The 21500-nt window shown below is 52.4% G+C and overlaps 1 protein-coding gene and 1 long non-coding RNA gene across 3 annotated transcripts in view; one reads left to right on the forward strand and one right to left on the reverse strand.

Moving 5' to 3' along the window:
* The window catches only part of CCDC13 (coiled-coil domain containing 13), a 51706-nt gene that overhangs the window by 24029 nt on the left and 6177 nt on the right, over positions 1 to 21500 (forward strand). The window contains exons 6-13 of the mRNA XM_032408871.1: positions 1326 to 1442; positions 2649 to 2753; positions 4895 to 5056; positions 7850 to 8026; positions 9711 to 9917; positions 11999 to 12138; positions 12648 to 12731; positions 15179 to 15301. Of these exons, the coding sequence (XP_032264762.1) occupies positions 1326 to 1442; positions 2649 to 2753; positions 4895 to 5056; positions 7850 to 8026; positions 9711 to 9917; positions 11999 to 12138; positions 12648 to 12731; positions 15179 to 15301 (1115 nt within the window). The remainder of the gene's footprint in view (positions 1 to 1325; positions 1443 to 2648; positions 2754 to 4894; positions 5057 to 7849; positions 8027 to 9710; positions 9918 to 11998; positions 12139 to 12647; positions 12732 to 15178; positions 15302 to 21500) is intronic.
* On the reverse strand, positions 2901 to 7875 carry LOC116635117. Of its 2 annotated transcripts, none has more exons than XR_004300107.1 (3): positions 7787 to 7875; positions 4927 to 5026; positions 2901 to 3733 (listed from the first exon to the last, which is right to left on the reverse strand). It is a non-coding gene; the product is annotated as an uncharacterized LOC116635117 (long non-coding RNA). The 2 variants fall into 2 exon arrangements; XR_004300108.1 differs by lacking the exon at positions 7787 to 7875 and adding an exon at positions 5187 to 5303.

The raw sequence follows: 21500 nt of genomic DNA on the forward strand, positions 1-21500 counted from the left end.
TGGGAGAATCAGCTAGGGCAGGGGAAGGACCGGGCTTCTTCTAATCTGACTCGTGTCACCCCCAACATACTGTGTGCCCTACGGCAAGTTACCCCCCCTCTCTGGGCCTTATTTTCATCACTTACATTGCCTTAATGCAGGCAATGACTCCCCTCTCCAAACCTGGCTTCCTCATCTGTAAAAATAGGGGTATATTAACACCAGTGCCCAGGGGCCTGTGAATGTTGAGAGGAGGTGTGTATGAGGGATGTTGTCTGGGGCAGATTCTGACAGAAGGCATCCCTTTAATGCCAACCTTCTGTGAGCCTCAGAAACTTCTCCTGAAGACTGAGAAATGGACGGCACATTTGAGAAAAATTTACATCCAAGTAGTTTAAATCAAACATTATTAAACAACAACAACAAAAAAGACACTGCTAAGAGTTCCAGCAGGCAGAGTTTTGTGGTTGCTGCAGTTCTTCAAGCCACGGAAATGGAGCATTTGGCGATGAAACTGGGTCCTTGTTTCTGTTGAGTGAGCTCATTGCCAAGAAAGGGAGCTCAAGGAATAAGCTGATGGTTTCAGAAGGAGGCCCTGAGTTAGGAGGGTCGTTGGGGGTTGCCTTCTGTGATGGAACTAGCCCCCTCTTTATTCTTTTTTTTTTTTTTTTTTAAGATTTTATTTATTTATTTGACAGAGAGAGACACAGCGAGAGAGGGAACACAAGCAGGGGGAGTGGGAGAGGGAGAAGCAGGCTTCCCGCTGAGCAGGGAGCCCGATGTGGGGCTCGATCCCAGGACCCTGGGATCATGACCTGAGCCGAAGGCAGCCGCTCAACCGACTGAGCCACCCAGGTGTCCCTAGCCCCTCTTTATTCTGAGTGGAGATGGTTTAGCTGTGGTGGCAGCCTCCAGAGCTCAGCAGAGAGTGCCCACGCCTAGGAAGTGTCTGGATGGTGTGGAGCCTGCAGGCCTCCTCCCGGGGCTCCCCCTCTGTGGCCACCATCTGCATCCCTGGATGTGCAGTGCTCTGAGCGAAGGGCTTAGGCCCCCGAGGTGGGTTGCCAGGATTCATGTCCCTGCTCCACCTTTCCTAGCCAGGTCCCCCCGCCTCAAGCCAAGGGGAGTCCCCCTCCACCAGCCTCTGCTTTGCATCTGGAAGGGGCTGACAACAGAACCCACCCCCTACCCCCCCACCCCCGCCAGAAGTTCGTGACGAATCAGTGAGTTGCTGCACGTGGAGCACATAGCCCAGTGCCTGGCATAGCCCTGGTTGTACGGAGTCACGATTATCGTTATGATTTCGGCAACAAGTGACCACTCTCTCCTCTCTCCTGCCCAACTAGCCAGAGACCCCAGAGGTGAAGGTCTTGCAGGACAGGCTGACGGCCACAAACCTGAAGATGAGTGACCTCCGTAACCAGATCCAGTCTGTGAAGCAGGAGCTCCGGATGGCCCAGAAGGTATTCCAGAGCCAGGGGTCAGGAGTTCTTGTCTGGCTGGGATTGGGAAGAGCATGGCCAGGACAATGGGTTCCATTCAGGACCAGCAAGTGCTTGGCCCCGTGAGCATCATGCTCTGGGGCAGGGTCCAGATCCGGTAACTTCCGTCTGTCAGCCCTTCCTACAGACCATTGGTGAGTGGGGTTGCTGGCTGCCTGCGGGGCCCTTGTGGTGCCTTCCCCCGCCCTGGACAGAGGAGGGCAGTGCCCTCTACTCAGGGAGAGTCCTGTAGACTGCTTGTGCTCCGTGCACCCTAGTAGATCCTAGTAGATCTCTCCTTAATAAGCCACCTTGGACTTGGAAGCCTGCCAAGACTTGCCTCCTGCCCTTTGCTGTCTGTAATATTAGAAAATGAATAGGTTGTTTGTGTATTAAAGGCCCTTTTCAAAGGAAAATACTCAGACTTGGGATGCAGGCCCAGCTGGTTCATTATTTATTTTTATTTACATAGTGAATTCTCTGGCATTTGTCTTCCCTGCTGGAACCACTCAGACTAGCCAAGATTTCCAAAACAGTGTTCTATTGTGGAAACAAGCACCAGAGACTCGGGACGCTAGATTGGTTCCCGTGACAGGCTTCAGAGGGGCCCAGGGCACCAGCTGGTGTGTTTTGTTTCCACCTCAAAGCCTTGAGGTAGGGCCTGCACCCCACCCTTCAGCAGCCACAATGTTGGACCCTTCTGGAATCAAACCTCCCCAACTGATGTTTGGTGGTCCCCCCCCTTGCTGCACTCAGACATGGCCCCTAGTCAGTGGCTTTTCACAGAGGGCAAGGCCCTGGGGCAGTGTACTTCCTGTAGCCGTCCAGAAGGATCTCAGTTCTCAGTGGCAGGTGAACAAACTGAGGAAGCAGATTTTGGTCAACTTTGTGGTTCACTCATCCCAGAATATGTCAAGGGCGGAAGGCCCCATCTGAACACTGTTGGCAGTTCCTCACCTGCTGGAAGCAACACTAAGAAATGCGGGGGACGAGGGGATCACTACTTTCCCAGGGGCCACTGCTCTAGAGCACGGTCAGCTGGCCTTGGGGCAAGAGGAAGGGGTACAGGCGGGGGCCAGGCCCTCTGGGAGCCCCACGCACCCAGCACCGCCTCTAAGGATACACTGGTTTTAGGGTTCTGGTGGGGGCCCTCTCTCCTGGCCTCGCTGAAGGCCCTCCCTTTTTCAGGTTTTGACCAGCGAGGTCGGGGAAGATGTGAATGTCCAGCAGCTCCTGTCCTCCCCGGGGACCTGGAGGGGCCGGGCTCAACAAATTCTCGTGTTGCAAAGCAAGGTCAGTGAACTTCTTCTGGCCCTGAACACAGGGCTTGAAATGCCCCAGAGAGGTGGCACCACCCCACATGAGAGACACAGAACCCTAAAAAGGCCCTCAGGCCCGGCAGAGCGTACTTGCAGGGCTGTTGTTTGATATTCTCCCCCACCGGCCTGATTTTAATTTGTTATTTGATGAACAAGCATTTATATAACACATACCACGTGCCAGGCACTGGTGCTTAACAAATGCCAAAACCTTTGATTTACTGTACTCTAGGCATATTTTTTCCCCTAGTTCATGTAAATTCGCGTGACTGTTGTACTTGCCGGCTTTTTCCAGTTTTGTCCAGATGCTTGTAGACTTTTGAAAGTTTGAATTACCCAATAAAGATGTAGCCTTGTCCCCCTCTTTATGCTCTAAATATTTTGGAGCATCTCTAGAGGCTAAAAGCTGGGGCTCTGGAGCCAGGCTGCTTGGATTCAAATCTCAGCTCTCGACTCAGCAGCCGTACGACCTTGGGCAAGTTCCTTCACCCTTCTGGGCCTCGGTTTTCTTCTCCCTATACCATGGATAATGATAGGAGCTACCCCACAGGGCTGATGGGAGGACTGAGTGAGTCAATACGCGTCAAATGGCCAACACAGTGCCTGGCGTGGAGCGAACACTGTACAAAGGTTGCTCCGGTTATTTTCCTCTTTCGCCTTCAAACCAAGAAGCACAAGAGTAGGTGTGTAACTTCCCCTACTGGCCAAGCACATGGCCTTCATCCCCAAGGACTTCAAGTGCACAGTTCCTGGGTAGCTTTTATCCTCGGGGCCTCCTGTGGCATCCTTGAAGCCAACACGAAGGAGGGGACGGTGTCCAAAACACTGTGATTAATGACCGATGTGTGGCCTTGGGGTTTAAGAGACCCCAGTTTGAGTCTGGCCTCAGTCACTGGTCTGTAGTTTCGGTGACCTTAGGCAAGTCACTTCGTCCCTCTGCACCTGCCTCCTCACCTGCAAAACGGAGAGTGTTGTGGGTTAAGTGAAATAACATCTGTAAAGCACCCAGCACAGTGCCCGGCCGTAATAAGCACTCGACACATTAGTTGTTATTGTCGTTAAGCTGCGTAAATAAATGATTGAAAGTTTCATACTGTGTTCTCTAATGCTTAAATGGAATTACCACGCAGTGCCACACGAGGGCGCTGATATGTGCTTTCAAAACCATGCGGCTACCCTTTACTGGGGATCCTAGTGAATTTGGCCCCGGCAACTGTGTTCCATCATTTATGTTGTATCAACATGGAAACCAGGGTTAGAAGGACCCTAGGAGTTACTCACTTCAAACCCAGTGCAATAAAGCCATCGTTCTGTGGGCTGACATCTAACTGCCACTGGCCGAGAGAGCCTATGAGTGCTGGACGGTGTGACGAGGGCTTCACCTGGGCCGTCTTGGGGTTTCTCAAAGTTGCCTAATCCTAAAAAGCACCCATAGGACTTGTTTAAAATGCAGATTCCCAGTCCTTCCCCTGGAGCTCTGACTTGTTGGTCTGGAGTGGGCCCCAAGATTTGTCATTCCAAGAAGCATCTTGGGGGTTCCCAGACTCAGACAAGTTCCGGATACTGAATCCTTATACCATTATGCGGGGGGTACCCTTAGGCCCATTTCACAGATGAGGGACCTGAGATTCAGAGAGGTTAAGTAAGCTGTGCATAGGCACACAGCTGGTGAGGCTTTGAGCTGCTCTCTGAGCTTTTAAACCCCACCCTCCCTCTGCAGCATCTCCTGCAAGCAGCCAGGAACCCATGGTCTCCCAAGAAGCGCACCCAGTCTTGGGTTAGAGAGTTCGTCCTTGTACTGAGCTCCTCCATCCTTTCCCTCCCAGGTTCCTGGAGTCACACCTCTGCTTCTTGGTCTCACATAGCCCCTAAGTGAGGGGGTGATTTTTCTCATTCTCAAGCTAAACCTCCCTCCTGTCCTCCCCTGTTTTGCCCAAGATGCCACCTCAGACTCCTCCCCCACCTCCGTGCCCCTCACATGGGGCTCCTGCCTCCATCTAGAACAGCAGTGGCCTCAGTCTAGTGGGGCTTCCTGTCGCACCTCAGGGCAGCCCCTGAGTGGTTGAGTCTGTGAGGGCAGGCCCACTGCGGAATGACGAGTTTTACCACCCTCAGGTTCGCGAGCTTGAGAAGCAGCTGGGACAGACCCGAAGCCAGTCTGCAGGAACATCCCATGACAAGCCGCCTGTCGGTCCGGACCCAAGGAAGCTGTCGGCCCAGGAGAAAAACCTGCTGAGGATCCGCAGCCTGGAAAGGGAAAAACAGGAGGGCTGGGAGGTAATGCATGTCCAGGGAAGGGGTCAGTTGAGCACAGGGGACCGGGAGATCGTGACCACCTCTGCAGGGCCGTGAGGACGAGCTCTGAGCCACCCCTTAGAGGCAGGAGACCCCTGGGGCTTGGGGTTACCTCAGTGCCTCTTCCTCACGTCCTGTCAGTCCAGCTGGAACTGCCTGACTGGGTCGTCAGCCCATTTCATGAGCTTCGGGTGGCCCCATCCTGGCTGTTCTGGAGATGCTGGACCTGAAATTGTCACTGTAGAAGGAGAGGAGGTGGCCAGGGCCCAGAGGGATGGCCCAGGCACAGGGTTAGGTGGGGCTCAGTGGAGGAGAGCTCCAGGCTGCTGAAAGGTGGGCGCTGTGTCTCACTGGCTGCATCTCACAGATCTGCGCCCAGGGTGGTGGAAGCCAAACTCTACCAGGCTTATGTGACAAACAGAATTGATTGGCCCGTGTAGATGAACAGTCTAGAGGTGGCCTAGCGTCAGACGCAGATGGACCCAGGGATCTGGGGACTTGGTCTCGGTGCCACTTTTTCCGGAACAGCTTCACCCTCTCCCGTGGGAATTCCTGCTAGTCCCAGCTTCTATCGTCCAGCCCAGCCCCCACAAACAAAGGGCTTCTCTTTCCCAGTAGTTCCAACAAAGTCCCAGAATGAAGTGTCACCCGGCTAGCTTAGGCCATGAGCCCGTCCCTGAGCCAGTCACTGCAGCTGAGGGTCCAGGCTGCTCTGACCAGCCAGGCTTCTCCCCAGGTCTGGGAGATGAGTCAGCCTCTCCAAAGCTGGCGTGAGAGTGGGGAACGTGGCTTTCTCAAAGAAAATAGAGGAAGAAGCAGGACGGGGTGCTGGCAGGCTGAGAAGGCCCACTTCAGTGGCCCTGGCAGTGGGCTTCCTAACAATGAGGCCTTACCTTTTCATCAGGAGACTTCCATTTACGAGTGCCAATTCAGGACTAGACCCTGTGCTAGGAACATTGTGACCATCACTGCATTGCACCCCCAGCATCCTAGATCATCAGGGGTGAGGAGGGAACAGAGGGACTGGAGCGGCAGGCCAGGCCAGGTCCTCCTGGACCTTGTATGCCAGCCCGGGCTTTGGGCTTTTATCTAGAAGGAAGTGGAGAACCACCAAAGGGTTTTAAGTCATGGAGGGACGTGGACCCCTGTGCATGTTGGAAAGGTCACATGGTCAGGTGGGGTCGGGGGGGCTAGGTCAGAGGAGGCTTGGGAGGCAGAGGTGATAATCCACTTGAGACATGTCCGGGGACCTGAGCCAAGGCAGTAGGACTATAGCCAAAGGCCAGACACCTGCAACGTTTGAGGGTCGACTTTACAGGGCTCAGTGACGGGATGGAAGGGAGATAAGCGGAAGGACTGTGAAGGACTTCCAGTGAGTGTAGCAGTGGGGAGGGGACACGGGGAGGGGACTCAAGGGAGATGGGGAGCTGAGATTTGAAACTGTTGGGTTTGCGGTGCCCCTGTCTCAGACTTACACATTCACACTGAACAGAACATGTTGCAGTCATTGAACCGATTGTAAGCCACATTGCAGTGGAAGGAGGCTGTCCCCTGTGTGTTCTTCCTCTGCTGGACGCCTGCAGAGCTTAGAGTATGTAGCCAGCAGAGCTACAGGCAAACAATGGCTGCCTACGGCAAAGATCGGTGGTCTTCTGGATTCGTATCTACTATTTTTCATTCTATAATTCACTTCCACAGGGATCTAAAAACACTTTTCCAATGATAACTAACCCTCAAGACCAAAGCAGATTATGTCACCCGTTGCCCAAAACCCTCCTCAGGGTCTCAATCTTGGTTCCTGATGGTTTACCTAATCTGGACTCTGCCCCCTCTGACCTTGCCCCTGACCTGTCCCCTCTGTCACTGTGCTCTAGCCACACATGTTCTACCCCAGGACCTTTGCTCATCCCCTCACCTCCTTTAGTCTCTTCTCAGATGTCACCTTTCAGAGAGGCCTTCCCTGACCATGCCATTGTCCCTCCCACCCCATTCCCTTGCCCAGTTTTCAATACGCAGAGCAACAGGTAAACAGTGGTAACAGGTAAACCATTGAACATCTGTCTCCCCAGCTAGGATGTTAGCTCCTTGGGGACAAACACTCTGTTTTGTTCTCTGCTCTATCCCCAGCACCTATAACAGTTTTAAGCACACAGTAGGCCCTCAGGAAATAGTTGAGAAGGAAGGGAGGGAGGGAGGGAGGGAAGGAGGGAGGGAGGGAGGGAGGGAGGAGGGAGACTCCAAAGGCATGCCCAGCACTTGAGTTGCCGATTAGTAGCTGACCTGAGTGTGGCGCAGTCTGGGCTGACGTGCTGGACATGCATGGAGGAAGGGAGGTGACGCGGCAGGGTGGCACCTCCTTCTCATTCTGGCTCCTGGTGGGGTGAGCCACTTCTGTTTGAACCCTAGACCTAGTGCTGCTCATGAGAGCACGGCTTTGCTCTTTCCCCAGCTCAGGCCGGGATTGAGAGGTGGGGACAGCCATGCTCTCTGGAGGACACACCCACAGTCAGCAAGTGTGGCTCCTCTCGTCTCTGACCCTGGCAGAGCAAGGGCAGCTGCCTGGACGCCTGTGTTCTTGGGCTGATGGAGGAGTGCTATCATCTGTCTGTCATGTGCAAGGGCAGGGCCCCACCTGACACCCCTGAGAGGCGGGGGCTGGGAGCTGCCTTGCTCTCCGGCCTTCAGAAGTCCCCTCCTGTCACTGGGCCTCACCTGTGAGTGGGAGCCCGGGACCCATTCAGCTCCACTGCCCAAGACTGTATTTCCTGATTACAGAAACTCATGGGTGAGCGGGATGCCCTCCAGAAAGAGCTTGAAGAACTGAAAAAGAAGTTGGAGGGCGTGAAGTCCCGGAATAAGGTGCTGTCAAGCGAAGTGAAGACCCTCAGGAGTCAGATGGGGACCCTGGTGGAGAAAGGCCGGCATGACGATGAGCTCATCGACGCCCTCATGGTAGGGCCCAGCCGCTCAGGCCTGGCGAGAGCCAGGGCCCGGTCCCTCCAACACGGGCCCCCCACCCTGCCCGGAAGCCCATGACCCAGCCCCAGCCAGAGTGAGCCCTCACTTACCCCAGAGGCCACCAGCATCATCCAGAAGCTCATGGCCTCACCCGGGCGTCAGCTGCAAAGCCACGCCCCAGGGCCAGGAGCAGCTCGGAGGCTGCCCGAGCACGCATACACGTCGTGTTGTGGGGTGTTGCTGCTGGCTGTGACGTGTTAGAGCCTGCCACCAGCCGCTGGGCCTGTGGACCCCAGAGGAGGAGGAAGTGGGTGCAGGGAAGGAGAGGGGAGTGCACCCTGGGTCATTTTTCCTTGATGGAAAAACTGAGGGGCCGGTACAAATTCTTGTCCATGTGACAGCATACAGCCCCTCCTGGGCACTTGGGGTGCATGTGGTTCATAATGGTTAGTCGCCAAGACAACCCCTAGGGTCATCTGTTCGAATCCCATTTCACACATGGGGAAACTAAGAGTCCAGTTAGTTAGCTAAGTCGTCCAAGACCGTACAACTGAGTTCAAACCAGGTTGCTCTGACCGTAAGGCCTGCCTTGATTATCAAGGCCACACTGCTTTCCTGAACCTAGCCTGGCCTTTTCTCTCTAGGACGTGCAGTGCCCCAGGGTTTTGAATCCCAAATTGTGCCCCAGGCCCCTGGGGTGGCCCTGCCTGGCTTGGCTGGGGGGCACGGGGTGGTAAGCGGAACACAGAAGACCCGCCTCTGCTCACACCTCCCTGGGTGACCCTAGGCCTTTGGCACCCCCTCGCTGAGCCTCAGCTCCCAGTTTTTATTTTTTTTAACTATTTTTTAAAGATTTTATTTATTTATTTGACAGAGAGAGAGAGAGATAACGAGAGCAGGAACACAAGCAGGGGGAGTGGGAGTGGGAGAAGCAGGCTTCCCGCTGAGCAGGGAGCCCGATGCGGGGCTTGATCCCAGGACCCTGGGATCATGATCTGAGCCAAAGGCAGACGTTTAACCAACTGAGCCACCCAGGCGTTCCAGCTCCCAGTTTTTAAATAAGGTGTGGAGCTGCATGTCCTCGGTGGTCGCAGATGGCATGATGAACGCTGCAGACAAGCCCCAGCCCGGCCATCCGCCAGCACTGTGCCCTTGGGCTCTCTGGGCCTCAGTTCCCTCTGCATTCCCAATCACTGACCTGTCCTTCTTGTTGGCCCTCGGTGAAGCCTCCAGCCCACTAGTCTCCTGGGGGCATCTGCAGGGGAGGGGGCCTCAGTCAGGTGCTGAGGGAATCCCTGGCAGGGGGTCCAGGGACTGCCTTCAAGGCTATCTCCCAGCAGAGGGATAGGGTTTCTTTTTCCCCGAATATCTCCCCCACTCCACTGGCAGAGGGCCCACCATCTGAGCTGCTGTCTGCATCCCAAGAGCCCCCTCAATGTCCTTCTTGGCCCAATCTCAGAGAAGGAAGTTGAGGACAGGAAAATGGCATGGTCCCCACTGCCTGGTGAGCCCCGCAAGGAAAGTTATCCTCCTGCTTCTCAAAGAAACAGATAGGGTCCCACTGTTAGTTTCCTGCAGCAGCAAGGAGTGCGTGAGGGAGGCGGTCTTCCCTGTCCTGCCTTGCCCAGGGGTCATGGCTAAACTTGTCTGTCGTCTGCCCTCCTGCTTGGCCCCACAGGACCAGCTGAAGCAGCTCCAGGAGATTCTGGGCAGCCTGAGTCTGCAGGAGGAGAAGACCCGGGCGTCGCAGCGCCATCTGGACCAGCAGGTCAACAGTGAGGCTCAGCAGAGCATCAGCCTCATCACCCAGCTGCGGGCCATGGTGGCTGAGCGGGAGGCCAAGGTACAGCAGCTGGAGTTGGAGATTGGCCAACTCAGTGTGCAGGTGAGTAGGGCGCTGGCCTGGCCTGGCATCCATTTCCAAGCCCTGGCAAGTCCATCTACCGTCCAGACAAAGCTCAGCAACTTCCACTGCTTTCCACCTACCTTCACTCAGGCCACACCACGTCCTCCCTGGCTCCATTCTGCTCCCCTGCTTCCATCTGGCTTCCCACGAATTCTCACATACCTTTCCTCTCTTTCCTGATTATCTCCCGTCTCTGCACAAAACCTGTCTGTGGCTCCCGGTCACCCTTGGCCTCACTCAATCCTCAAGGGTCCAGGCTCCTTCCAGCTCTGCCTCACTGTCCCCAGCCGTGGCCCTCATCCTAACGATCCAAGATGGCGGCTACAGTGCCAGGCTCCACGTTCACATTCCAGGCAGTGGGATGGCCCAAAGGAAGCTGCTCTCCAGCCAGCTTGCAGGGCCCCACGTGACGAGCTCTTGCTGCCACCCCGCCTGTATCTCCTCTTCACCCCTCCCTTTCCCCCACACTCTGGCCACATGGCCACCATTAAGCTCCTCACAGCCCTGCTTTCTCCCCACTGCAGCTGTGCACATGCCTGAAGCACGTGCCTTCCCTTTCCTCCCCCACCACCACTGCCTGGCCAGGGGCCCCAGCTGTGTTCCTTGCCCCTCCTGGGCACTCTCCTAACTCCCTGTGCATCCCCAAGACAAACTTTTGTCACCCTGGGTGATCGTTCTCCTGCCCCCCCCCAAAGTCCTCCTCTCCTCTTGAGGCGGCGCGTACCTTGGTGCCTCACGCCCTGGCACAGGACTGAGAGGCCAGTATAGATGCTCATAAATGCTCACCTAATGAGGGAGCCCCTGAAGAGCTGGACCTTGACAGATGCCTTACCAGCACAGCCCAGGCTGCCGGGAGTCAGGCCCCGTGGGCTCTCTGTGGCTCCTTCCTGTGGTGCGGGTGCTCAGAGGGGAGGGGACTTGGGACTGGGACTCTGTCCCAGTGACAGAGAAGCCTCATAGCCAGGGTGACTGGTATCGCCTAAGGCATGTCACAGAGCAGCCCTGCCCTTTATTCCCAGGGATCCGTGGTCCCATCAGAAGCATGGGAGCCCAGGAGCCCCTCAGCTCCAGCCTCAGGCTGGTGTTGGCTGGGGTTGGTGGTATGTCTCCGAGCCATCCATCCCCTGGGACCCCAGTGGCTGTGGTGGAAAATGCTGAAGTCCCCGAGGCTGAGGGGGAGCCCAGGGTTATGACAAAGGCCTGGGGACAGGGTGTGTGTGGCTGTGAGTGGGGACATTGCCTTGCAGTCCTTGCCCTGCTTGCCACTGGGAAGTGAAATCTGAAGGAGCACACGGGAACATTCCAGTATTTTCACCTCACCACTGTCCTGGCTCCAGGCACACAAAATGGAAGCACTTCTTACCTCGGAGATCATCAGCCGACTGGGGGCCAAGCATTACCCAGCAGACAGTTGAGGCATGCATCTCAGGATGGGGGACATGCCAGGTTGTCTGGGGCTCACACCAACTGTCCACCCCTGGTGGCCTGACCCCCTGGTGGGGGTCCTCCGGGGCTCCTTCTTCAATCTGGCCTCTCCAGCTATCCGGAAGAAGGAGGTGGGAGGAGGGAAGGGGGCCTGGTAAGCCCAGCCTCCCCGCTAGACCGCTGGCCCTTGCTGAGGCCCTGGCAACCTCTATGGCTCCGGGTGTCTACTAAGTCCACGTGTCTCCAGCTGACAAAGGCAGCTGGCCTCAAGTCACACCTGGCATTCACCCTGCGTGGGGGGGGCTGCCCCGAGAGGTGGGTCCACTCAAAGACATCAGTCTCTGATCTGGCCCGAATCAAAGGCCATGCACTTCCCTTTGGGACCTGAATGTAGAACAGCTTCCTGGCCCAGTCACCACCTCGTGCCATGTAGCTCCCTTTCTGAAGAGAGGCATTATTAGATGTCATTATCATGCAAGGAGTGCCTTCACCAAGCAGGCCTCGCTTTTCACTCCTGAAAAGAAGCCTCTTTCATGTCCCCTAAAAGCCCCGAACTCCAGCCAAGGCCCCCTCCTGCCTTCTCCAGGCCTCTGAGCCAAAGTGCTGAGAATCGAACCCACGTCTGTTCCCTGCAGTATCTTCAGAATAAAGAAGTGGGCAAGGGGTCCGGTGGGACTGAGGTCAACCCCGCCTACACCAAGCTCCTGGAGGACCCTGGCCAGCCCAAGCCCCCAGCCTCAGCAGGCGATCACGTTGGCAGGCTTGGATCTTCTCGGTAAGAAAAAAAAGGGGATAGAGTGGTTGGAAAGTGAATATTAATTATTCAGAAGAAAGGCTGCCTCTGCTCAGAAGCCACGGGTGCAATTTTAAGATGACTGTGGCGTTGTCCTTCCAAAATGTGGGCCTCTCGTATTCCATTAGCCCTGCATCTGCATGGAGGAGCCAGTTAGGCCCAGATATTATTTCTGCAAGACATCTGGTTGCAGCTTCCTGTAATATCCTCTCTGAGCTGGCCTTGAAACGCACCTGTTTCTAGGATTCTCAAACAGCCCTGTCTTGGATTGCTCGAGGCTCTTATGTCTCCTGGTTCTGTCTCATTTTGAGCCAGCAAGAGTTCTAGAAAGAAGGGCAGAAAATCTGCAGGACTGCCTGGCCAGGTTTGCTACGAGGGCCAGCACTGGCCACCTCCTTGGGCTCCCCAGATCCCTGCTGGCCCCTGCTCTCCTCCCAGGCCTGGCCCAGCCTGCCTTCCTGTGGTGATGTGCCCCTTCTGCCTTCACACAGCTCCGTGACCAGCCTGGGCCACACGCTGGTGGAATCTGCTCTCACGTGGCCTTCTCTGCCCAGTCCTCATGGGGCCTCACCCAGGTATGAACCCAGGACCTCAGGGCCCTCACAGTCCTTCCCACCCTGAATGCTCAGCCAGTACTGCCATCCCATTAAAAGGAGAGGAAACCGGGCGCCTGGGTGGCTCAGTCGTTAAGCGTCTGCCTTCGGCTCAGGTCATGATCCCAGGGTCCTGGGATCGAGTCCCACATCGGGCTCCCTGCTCAGCGGGAAGCCTGCTTCTCCCTCTCCCACTCCCCCTGCTTGTGTTCCTGTTCTCGCTGTCTCTCTCTGTCAAATAAATAAATAAAATCTTTAAAAAAAAAAAAAAAAAAAAGGAGAGGAAACCGAGGCCAGGCCAAATCCAGGGACTCTTCCAAGTTTGCATAAGGACATAGAGGATCAGGGAGGCCCAGTGCCTTATCCAAGTTAATAGAAGAAGTGGCTACTGAACCAGAGTCTTGGCCTCTGGCTTGCAGTCTAATGTCCCTTCCTGCTACCACAGAGTTAACACAAGGAACCTTCCAGGGCCTGCAGCCCAGCTCCTTTCCTTGTCTTCTCTTCCCCACTGAGAATCAGTCTCTAGGGGGAGAATTTCATGTCATATGGGTTCCCACTTTAAGTCACTGATATCCCCTCAGCTCTCTGGCCCCCTCTTTGTTGTTAGAATCAAGCCTAGGGCTTAAATGGGCCTTTTGTTCTTCCTGCCAGCTCACAGACAAATGGTGGCTTTGTCCTGTCTCTGAGCCCTGTCCTGAGCCCTGCCCACTGTCCACTGGAGCCATGCTCCTGCTGTCAGCCCCCAACCCCACCCCTCAGGCAGGTCAGCTCAGGTTCCAGGCCAGGCCTCTGAGTGGCCCGAGTCCGTGTTTGACTTGCTGTATGGCTCCAGGCATTGATCCTCTCTGGGATGCTGCTTCCCGAGGAGGGCCTAAGACACTTCTGGCCTGACATTTGGCAGCACAGGGACCATGGGCCAAGGCCAGCCCTGCAGCTGCCTCACCCATCAGCCTGGTGTCACAAGGGCATTTGGGGGAGAGTGGGCTGCTCCGAGCCACAAGGGAGCACGCCACGCTTCCAAAAGTGGGAGGCCTCCTGGCGCCCCAGGGAGAATGGACAGGCTCTGTCTCTCTGAGGTTTGAGTCACAGTAGTGGGAGCAGGAAGAGGGCCACGATGGTCCTCAAGATCCCTTCCAGGCCCGTGGGTCTGTGACCTGTGCACTCCACAGGGAAGCAGGACCAGATGTGCTCCTCAGCTGTCCAGACTGCTGGTTCCCAAGATTCTGTCCCGCACACTACACAAGTACTTACTGAAGCCAACCACCCGTGGGCCCTGCCCCCACAGAGCATACCGGCCTCTTCCCTCAGTGATAGCACCGGCGGGAGCCACCCCAGAGAGGGGCTCTGTGGGGCTGGCGGGGTGTCTGGGAGGGGAGAGCCCCTTTCTTCTGCGGCTCCCCCTCTTCTCCCTCCCCCCACCCAATGAGCAAATCGTGGAGGTGAGTTGACCAGAGCTTTGCCAGAGCACGCAGGCTCTGATTCAGCAGGTCTGGATGCGCAGCCACTGACTCAGAGACTATACTTTGAGCAGCAAGGCCTTAAAGTGTATTTAGGTGTCAGAACAGAGAGGGGTCTGCAGTCCTCGCACCCATCTCAGCCAACCCCCTCCATGTCCAGAGGGAGGACCCAGGCCCAGACCCCAGACCAAGTTAGCCTCTGGTCTCACATGCCCCAGCCCAGCTCTCCGTGTGTCCTGTGATGCTAGGAAAGCAAACCCAGGGCCCCCAGGGTCTCAGGGGGAGAGGTGGGGGCAAAGCAGAGAGCAGCTTGGGACTCACACATGGGCTCTGGGGGGTTTGGTTGGGGGGCAGAGTTCCCCTTCTGTCTGGGCTCCAGCCAGCAGCTAAGGGGCTAGTAGGCAGGCCCAGTGATAAGGAGGAAAGCGGAGACTGGCTAGATCAGCACTGAAGAAAACTGACCAAGTCACAAAGCCAAGTGTCCAGGAAGGTGGGCTGGGCGTGGGGCCAAGCCAGGAGATGAAGGAGGCTGGGGTAGGCTGACAGGGAGACAGAGGCTGGGCCCACCTAAAAATGGGCAAGGTGGCCAGGCCCTTGGCCCCACAGGTACCCGGGGCACCCTAGGCCCTCAAGGGCCAAATTCCAGAGCAGCCAGCCCAATTCCAGGCCCCTACAGGGACTGGATGGACAGAGGTACTGACGCAGCTCTAGCCTGGGTGGGGTCTGGCTGTGCAGCCAGCTGAGTGAGGTCTAGAGACTTCAGCAGGCACAGGAATGGTGGGCTGAGAAGAAGACAGAGGAGGAGGACCAGCAGGGCTAGGAAGGACTGGGTTGGCTTCCTGCTCTGAGGCTGCCTCTGAGGCACCCTGAATGTTCTCCTAATCCTACCCACCATCACAAGTAAGTGTATGTCTCCTGATAACCCCTCAAATGACCTCTGACCCCTGACCTCTGCCCCACCCTGGTCCGCAGGTTCTCAGACTCCCCCGAACAGAAAGGCTGGCAGGCACAGGTGGCAGAGTTCAAGGCCCTCTGGCAGGCCGCTGAAGTGGAGCGTGACCGGCTTACCGAGTTTGTCACTGTCCTGCAGAAACGGTAACACATGGCACCCAGGGACATGCTCTCATGGGCCTGTGTGGGCTGGGGATATGAGAGCCTGGCTCAAGGGCATCATTCTTGGGCAGGGACCTGGTCTCGTCCATGACTGGGTCCGCCTTCCTGGAGAGTTCGGCTTCCACGGTGTCGGTCTAGGGTATTTCCAGTCACCACTCAGGTGCTCACCTAGGTGTCCCAGAGCCTTGGGGCCCTATTGTCACACTTGTGGTTTGCCCTGTCCTACATATATTCAATGGGACTGTTGCATCCATGCGGACATGAGGTGGGAGTCTCAGGGAGAGGCTCTCTGGAGTAGTTAAAGCAGTCAGATCAGTCCACAAATAATTAAAATCTCTGATGAACACGGCACCTTCCTCAGGGCACTGGGGGAGTTGGTGGGAAGACAAAGGCTAGAAGGACATCAGAATTACAAAGGGCAAGAGAGTTGCTCAGAGATGGCAGCTGAGACTTCTTTGGGGAGGGGGAGGGAAGCATGTGGCCCAAGGCAGTGGGCCAGGAGGCATAGTTTTCTCCAAGGGGCTGTTGACAGACTTCCATTCAGATAAATCAGTGCTCCTCGCTCAAGTGGCCCTTTTGGCAAGAATTGCAGGTACTCAGGCCAACGCATGGCCCAACCATGTGACCTCCACACTGAAAAATATAAAGGACACCACTGAGTTCCTGCCCTACCGGGGCATGCAGCCAGGGCTCTTTGGTGACAGGCAGTAGAAACCGATTCTGGCTACGTTAAGGGAAAAGCAAATTTTGGGAGGTGCTGGCCGACTTCAAGGGGCGGGGCAGGAGAGGAGCCCAAGGAAGTCTGGGAATCTTGGGGGCTGGACGCGGTAGCAGGAACCCTTGGCGGTCTCTCCTGGGGCGCTGGCCCAATGGCTTCCGCTTCCTGTGCCAGCACGTTCTGGGAGAAAAGGTCTAGCTGACCTGGGTTGCTCACAGGTCCATCCCTGGACATAGGCCAGGCACCTTGACTGGAAGTACCTGCAGGTGCTCATAGAATGGAGGAGGGGCAGCTTGCCAAAGGGAAAAACAGAGTACCGTTACCAAAGAAGGAGTGAGGGGTGCTGGGAAGTGGTCAGTACCTAAGCAGTGAGAAGTGACCAGCTTTCAGTGTTTTTTCCCTTTTCATGTAATCCATGAAGAGGATATGAATTTCAGACATACTCAGAGATAAGAGAAAAGTAACATTAATTCTTCTTCTGCAACTAAAATGTAGTGGATAGTACAAGCCTCTAGTCTACCAAATGGAAGAAATGTACTCCCATTTCCCTCGAGTGGCCCTGAGTTTTGGGGGGTTTCATGAACCAAGATGACTCCGTTATGCATTGCTGTGTAACAGACCATTCCACGCTTCATGGCTTCAAACACGATGGTTTATTCTTTCTCGAGGTTCCGTGGGTTACCTCGGGGATTCAATTCCACAGAACGCCTGCATCACTCACATGGCCCAGTTCCTCTGGAAGCTCGGCAGAGCTCCCTGGGTTCTCCTTTACTGGCCTCTCTCTGCACGTGCTATTTCCTCTTCCAGGGCCTCCCCATGCAGAGCTGGAATTCGTGTGAGGCAAGCAAGGCACTCACTATGAGTCACGTGTGTGTGCTTTTCTCTTAGCTTGACCTTTTTGGGTTCACTCTGCTGTTCTGTGTCATTTTGGGGTGCGGGGGAGCTAGCTCTTGGAGGCTGTCCCAGGCCCATTAGCTAAGACACACAGCCTTTTCTGCTCTGGGGCATTGCTGTCCCACAGTGCTCACACAAGGAAAGCATTTGGATGCCCCCAAACCTGTTGGGATTTCTCACCCCAAAGTAGAGACCTGCCCTTCTCAGAGATCCCCAGTATCTACTCCCTTCTTTTTCTGGGGGGTCTGTTCCAGTCTCGCATCAGGGAGGCAGAGCTTCCCCCTCTCATACTCTGCCCTACCCCTTCCAGCGGCCTCAGGGCCCTGCAAGTCCCGAGTCCTGTGTCCTTATCCCAGTGAGACCACTGTGCTCTGCGTGGGGTCCCCTCACCCCCTCACCTGGTGCAGTCAGACTAAAAACAACAGTAGAGCTCGTCCTTGTTTCCCTTCTCTCAAGGCCTGTGTCCAAGGATCTGTGCCTCTCATCCTGTTATCCAGTGTCTGAGAACATTGCTGTTTCTTATTTCTTATATTTTATCCACTTTTCTAGTTGTTTACAATAGGAGGGGCTAGTTCACTTAGTCTTTCATGACAGAGGTCACTAAACATGTCTCTTTTTGAAAAGCATATAATTGGCTTTATTTTTATTTTTTATTTTTTTTAAAGATTTCATTTATTTATTTGAGAGAGAGAGAGAACTCATGCATGAGAGAAGGGGGAGGGGCAGAGGGGGAAGGAGAGAGAGAATCCCAAGCAGACTCCCCCTGAGCTTGGAGCCCGACCTGGGCTGGATGCAGGGCTCGATCCCACAACCCTGAGGTCATGACCTGAGCTGAAACCAAGTCAGACACTTAACTGACCAAGCCTTAACCGACCGAGCCACCCAGGCACCCCTTGGCTTTGTTTTGAAATTCAATCTGAGACTTGGTGTTTGAGGAGGAGAGTTTAATCCATTTTTTGTAATATTTGGAAATATTTTGATCATCTCAATTAATATTTTCTATTTGCCATGATTTTTCTGCTCCTTTTTCTCTGTTGGCTAGGTCAGGTTTTATCTTTTCTATTGGCTAGGTCAGGTTTTATCTCCCTCTCTTACATGCAAGCTTGGAAGTTATACATTCTATCTCTATCCTTTTAGTGGTTACCTGTAACTTTTAACATAGAATTCAGCAAGTCTAAAATCTGTAGATTTCTTTATTATCCCTTTGATAATAAAAATCTCATGACCCCGAGATCAAGAGTCACATGCTTCTCCAGCCAGGTGCCCCAATATGTTTACAATGTTTAACTCTGATTCCCCTACTTGTGTCTTTCATGTTACTGGTTTCTAATATTTCTCTAATATTGCATTCTTCTTTCTAAACCCTCTGAAATTAACCCTCCAAATTCATCTTTTAAAAAATTAGTCAGTGTTCATTTACTTTGGCCAACATACTTAAAAATGTCTTCCCTCACTCTTGCTTCTTGCATTTCAATCTCCCTTCTGGGTTCAGCTTCCTTCTTAGTGAAGTGCGTCCTTTAGTTCAGCGAGACCATGTGGATGGTGTTTACTCTGGAATCTTTATTTTGCCTTTCTCTTGAAGGAGAATTTCATTTGGTGTAGAATTCTAGATGGTCGGGTACTTTCTCTAAGCACCGGGACGCTATGATAGCTCATTGTCTTTGAGCATCCATTGTCGCCAAAAAGAAACCTGCTATCAGTTTGGTTGTTGTTCCTTCATAGTTATGTCCTTTCTCTCTAGATGTTTTTTCAGATATTCCTTTTGTGTTTGGTATTTTGAAGTCTCACTGTGATGGGTCTAGGTACTTTATTTCATTGTATTTCTCCTACTTAGTAATTGATGTGCTTTTTCATTCCGAGGACTTCAATTTATATATTGCCAAGGACATCTCTCCATATGTTGCCTCTCCCCATTGTTTCTGTTCTTTCCATCTGAAATGCCTAGTCAGCCCCTGTTAGACCTTCTTCTTCTTTCCTCCGCAGCTCTCAAACCTTCGTGATATTTTGGGCTGATAACTGCGTGGTTTCTTCAAATCTTCAAATCTGCTCCCTAAATCTCTTCAGTTGCACTTCATCTGCCACGAAACCTATTTTAATAACTGTATTTTTTTCATTTCTAGCAGTTCTTTTTTGTGTAAAAAGGAAGTGTTCTTCATGAAGACTTCTTGCTTTTCTCCTTGTAATAATTTTAAACTTACTTCATCCCTTTAGAGTTGCTCTATCATCTTCATTAATTAGGATCCTAAGTAATGTCTGTTGACTCCCCCTCACGGTGAATAATTTCTCTATGTGGTTTGTACTTTTGTGTTATTTCTGTGAGCTTGTCTTCAGTGTTGTTGGTTTTTTGTCTTTTTTCTGTGGGAGTTCTCAGGTTATGAAAGTGTTCCTATGGAATGGTTCTGCTTTTGTCTCTGTGGAGCTTTGGGGGTTTCAGTGGTCTCTCATTGGTACTTTATGCTAATTTATTGGGTTAGGGTTTCCTGAGCACATGAGTGCTGGGCTTGTGTTTCAATTTTCTCATGATCGGTGCTTCCCCCCTCCCACACTTAAGGCCTTGGTTGACTACAGGTTTCCTTACCACTTCCCTGGCTTACGGATGTCTCAGTCTTTTATTGCAAACAGGGCACTCTTGAGGCTTCCAGAATCATGCAGAGAGCTTCCTTGCAGCTTGCTGCTTAATAGGAGTCCAGGTTTACAGCTTCTGCCCTCACATTGGCATCGAAACTCCTGCTCTATGCGATTGAAGGTTTTATTAGTTTTTCTATTACAAACGTATACTTACTTATTGTAAAAAGCCTCCTTTTCCAACCTGCAGTTCCCCATTCCTCATAGAAAAGAACTGTCAGAACTTCTAAAATGTTTTCCTTGCACATCCAAAAATGCATCTGCAAATATATGTGTATACGTGCATATACATATGTGCACATATATGCACCTACATTTTTATTACAAGATGGACTCACACTAAACACATCTTTACATTTTTATGAGAGTATATCACTGTAAGTTTCTAAATGTGGAATCACTGGATCAAAGAATGTGTACATTTAAATGTTCACAAATAATGGTAAACTGCCCTTTTAACATGAATCCATTTGCATTCCCATTAATAATGTGAACTACCTACCATTTCCCCATGCCCTCACCTCCACAAAGTTTTATCAATGCATAACATGTTTGCCAAACTAATAAAGGAACACTATTATCTCAGTTGTTTTTATCTACTTTGCTATAACCAAAAGTGGGGATGAGTATATTTTTCACATGTTTATAGCCTTTTACATGTTCTTTTCTGTTAAATATCTATTCAAAGTGTTGCACATTTTTTAGGGAGTCATTTATATTTTTTTCTTTACATCCATAAAGAGCTCTTTATGAATTATGTATAGAGTATTATATATGTAGTATAATATCATGTCTGTTTGTCTTTCATAAAGGTCTTGTATCATTTATATTAAATTAATACCTGGGTAGGGGGACCTCCTTATCTGAGTATTCTTTATCAGTATCCCCACACTTAGAGTCCTTACAAAAGCAAAATTTTTACATGAAAATATTCACTAATGACTTGCCTTACTTAATATTATTCACTTTACACTGTCATTGGGTCAGTTTGGTCAGACTCTTGAAATATAATAAAAATCAATTACAAAGTGAAAAGGCAAAGTCAAAAAAAAATCTGGTCTGTCCGGAGGTTGAGGCACATGGTCTGAGAGAGCTGTTAGAGTCACCCCCAAAACCACGACAAACAAACATTGAGCCGAATTAGCCCAGTCGATGATCGAAGAAGAAAAAAATCTGTGAGAATGAAGACTGGTCAAAAGAGAATAATCAGAATCCCAATGGGAAGTCTTGAGTAGAAAGTGAAGCTGTGGAGGCCCGCGGAGGAGCAGCTCCAGACCAGGCCACACTCCAGGTGAAGGAGTGAGAAGGAGTTGGCTCTGGTGTGTGTTTCGAGGAAAAGCCATAGGGCCTGCTGGTAAATTGGAACTGAAAGCAGCAGGGAAGAGAGAGAAGGCAAGAATGCCGCCTGGGTATTTAGACCAGGCATCTACATGGGTGGTGGTGACATTTATCAAGATGAGGAAGGCACATTTGGGAGGAGAAACCAAAAGTTTGGTTGTTCCTAAATTTTGTCGGAATTCATAAAGTGCTTTAGCATTGATATGGTGTTTGCCGTTAGTTTCTTATATCCCCTAGCACAAACAGAATACACACCTCAACAAAATGCAAACATTGCTGAAATACACGACAGAAAAATGAAAGCCCCTCACCCCAGCTGACTACTCAGTAGCTGCTGCACATCCCTGTTGTCAGCTCATTGGCTGAGTTTCATTAGCACTGGTATCTATTTGTTTTTAAATTTTTAATCTGTTATAAAATTTTTAATTAGGTCATATATTATGCATAATCTTCTGCTATTTAGTTCACTCAATAATATATCTCAGACATCCTCTTTAGGTCAGTACAAATTCTTTTTATGGTTAAGGAGTGTTTTTATTGTGTTAATCCACTATGATGTATTTGTCCTTTATTTACATAAATGGCATCATATTGTATGCATTCTTG

This window comes from Phoca vitulina, unplaced genomic scaffold (assembly GCF_004348235.1).
Source record: "Phoca vitulina isolate PV1807 unplaced genomic scaffold, GSC_HSeal_1.0 scaffold10, whole genome shotgun sequence".
NCBI lineage: Eukaryota > Metazoa > Chordata > Mammalia > Carnivora > Phocidae > Phoca > Phoca vitulina.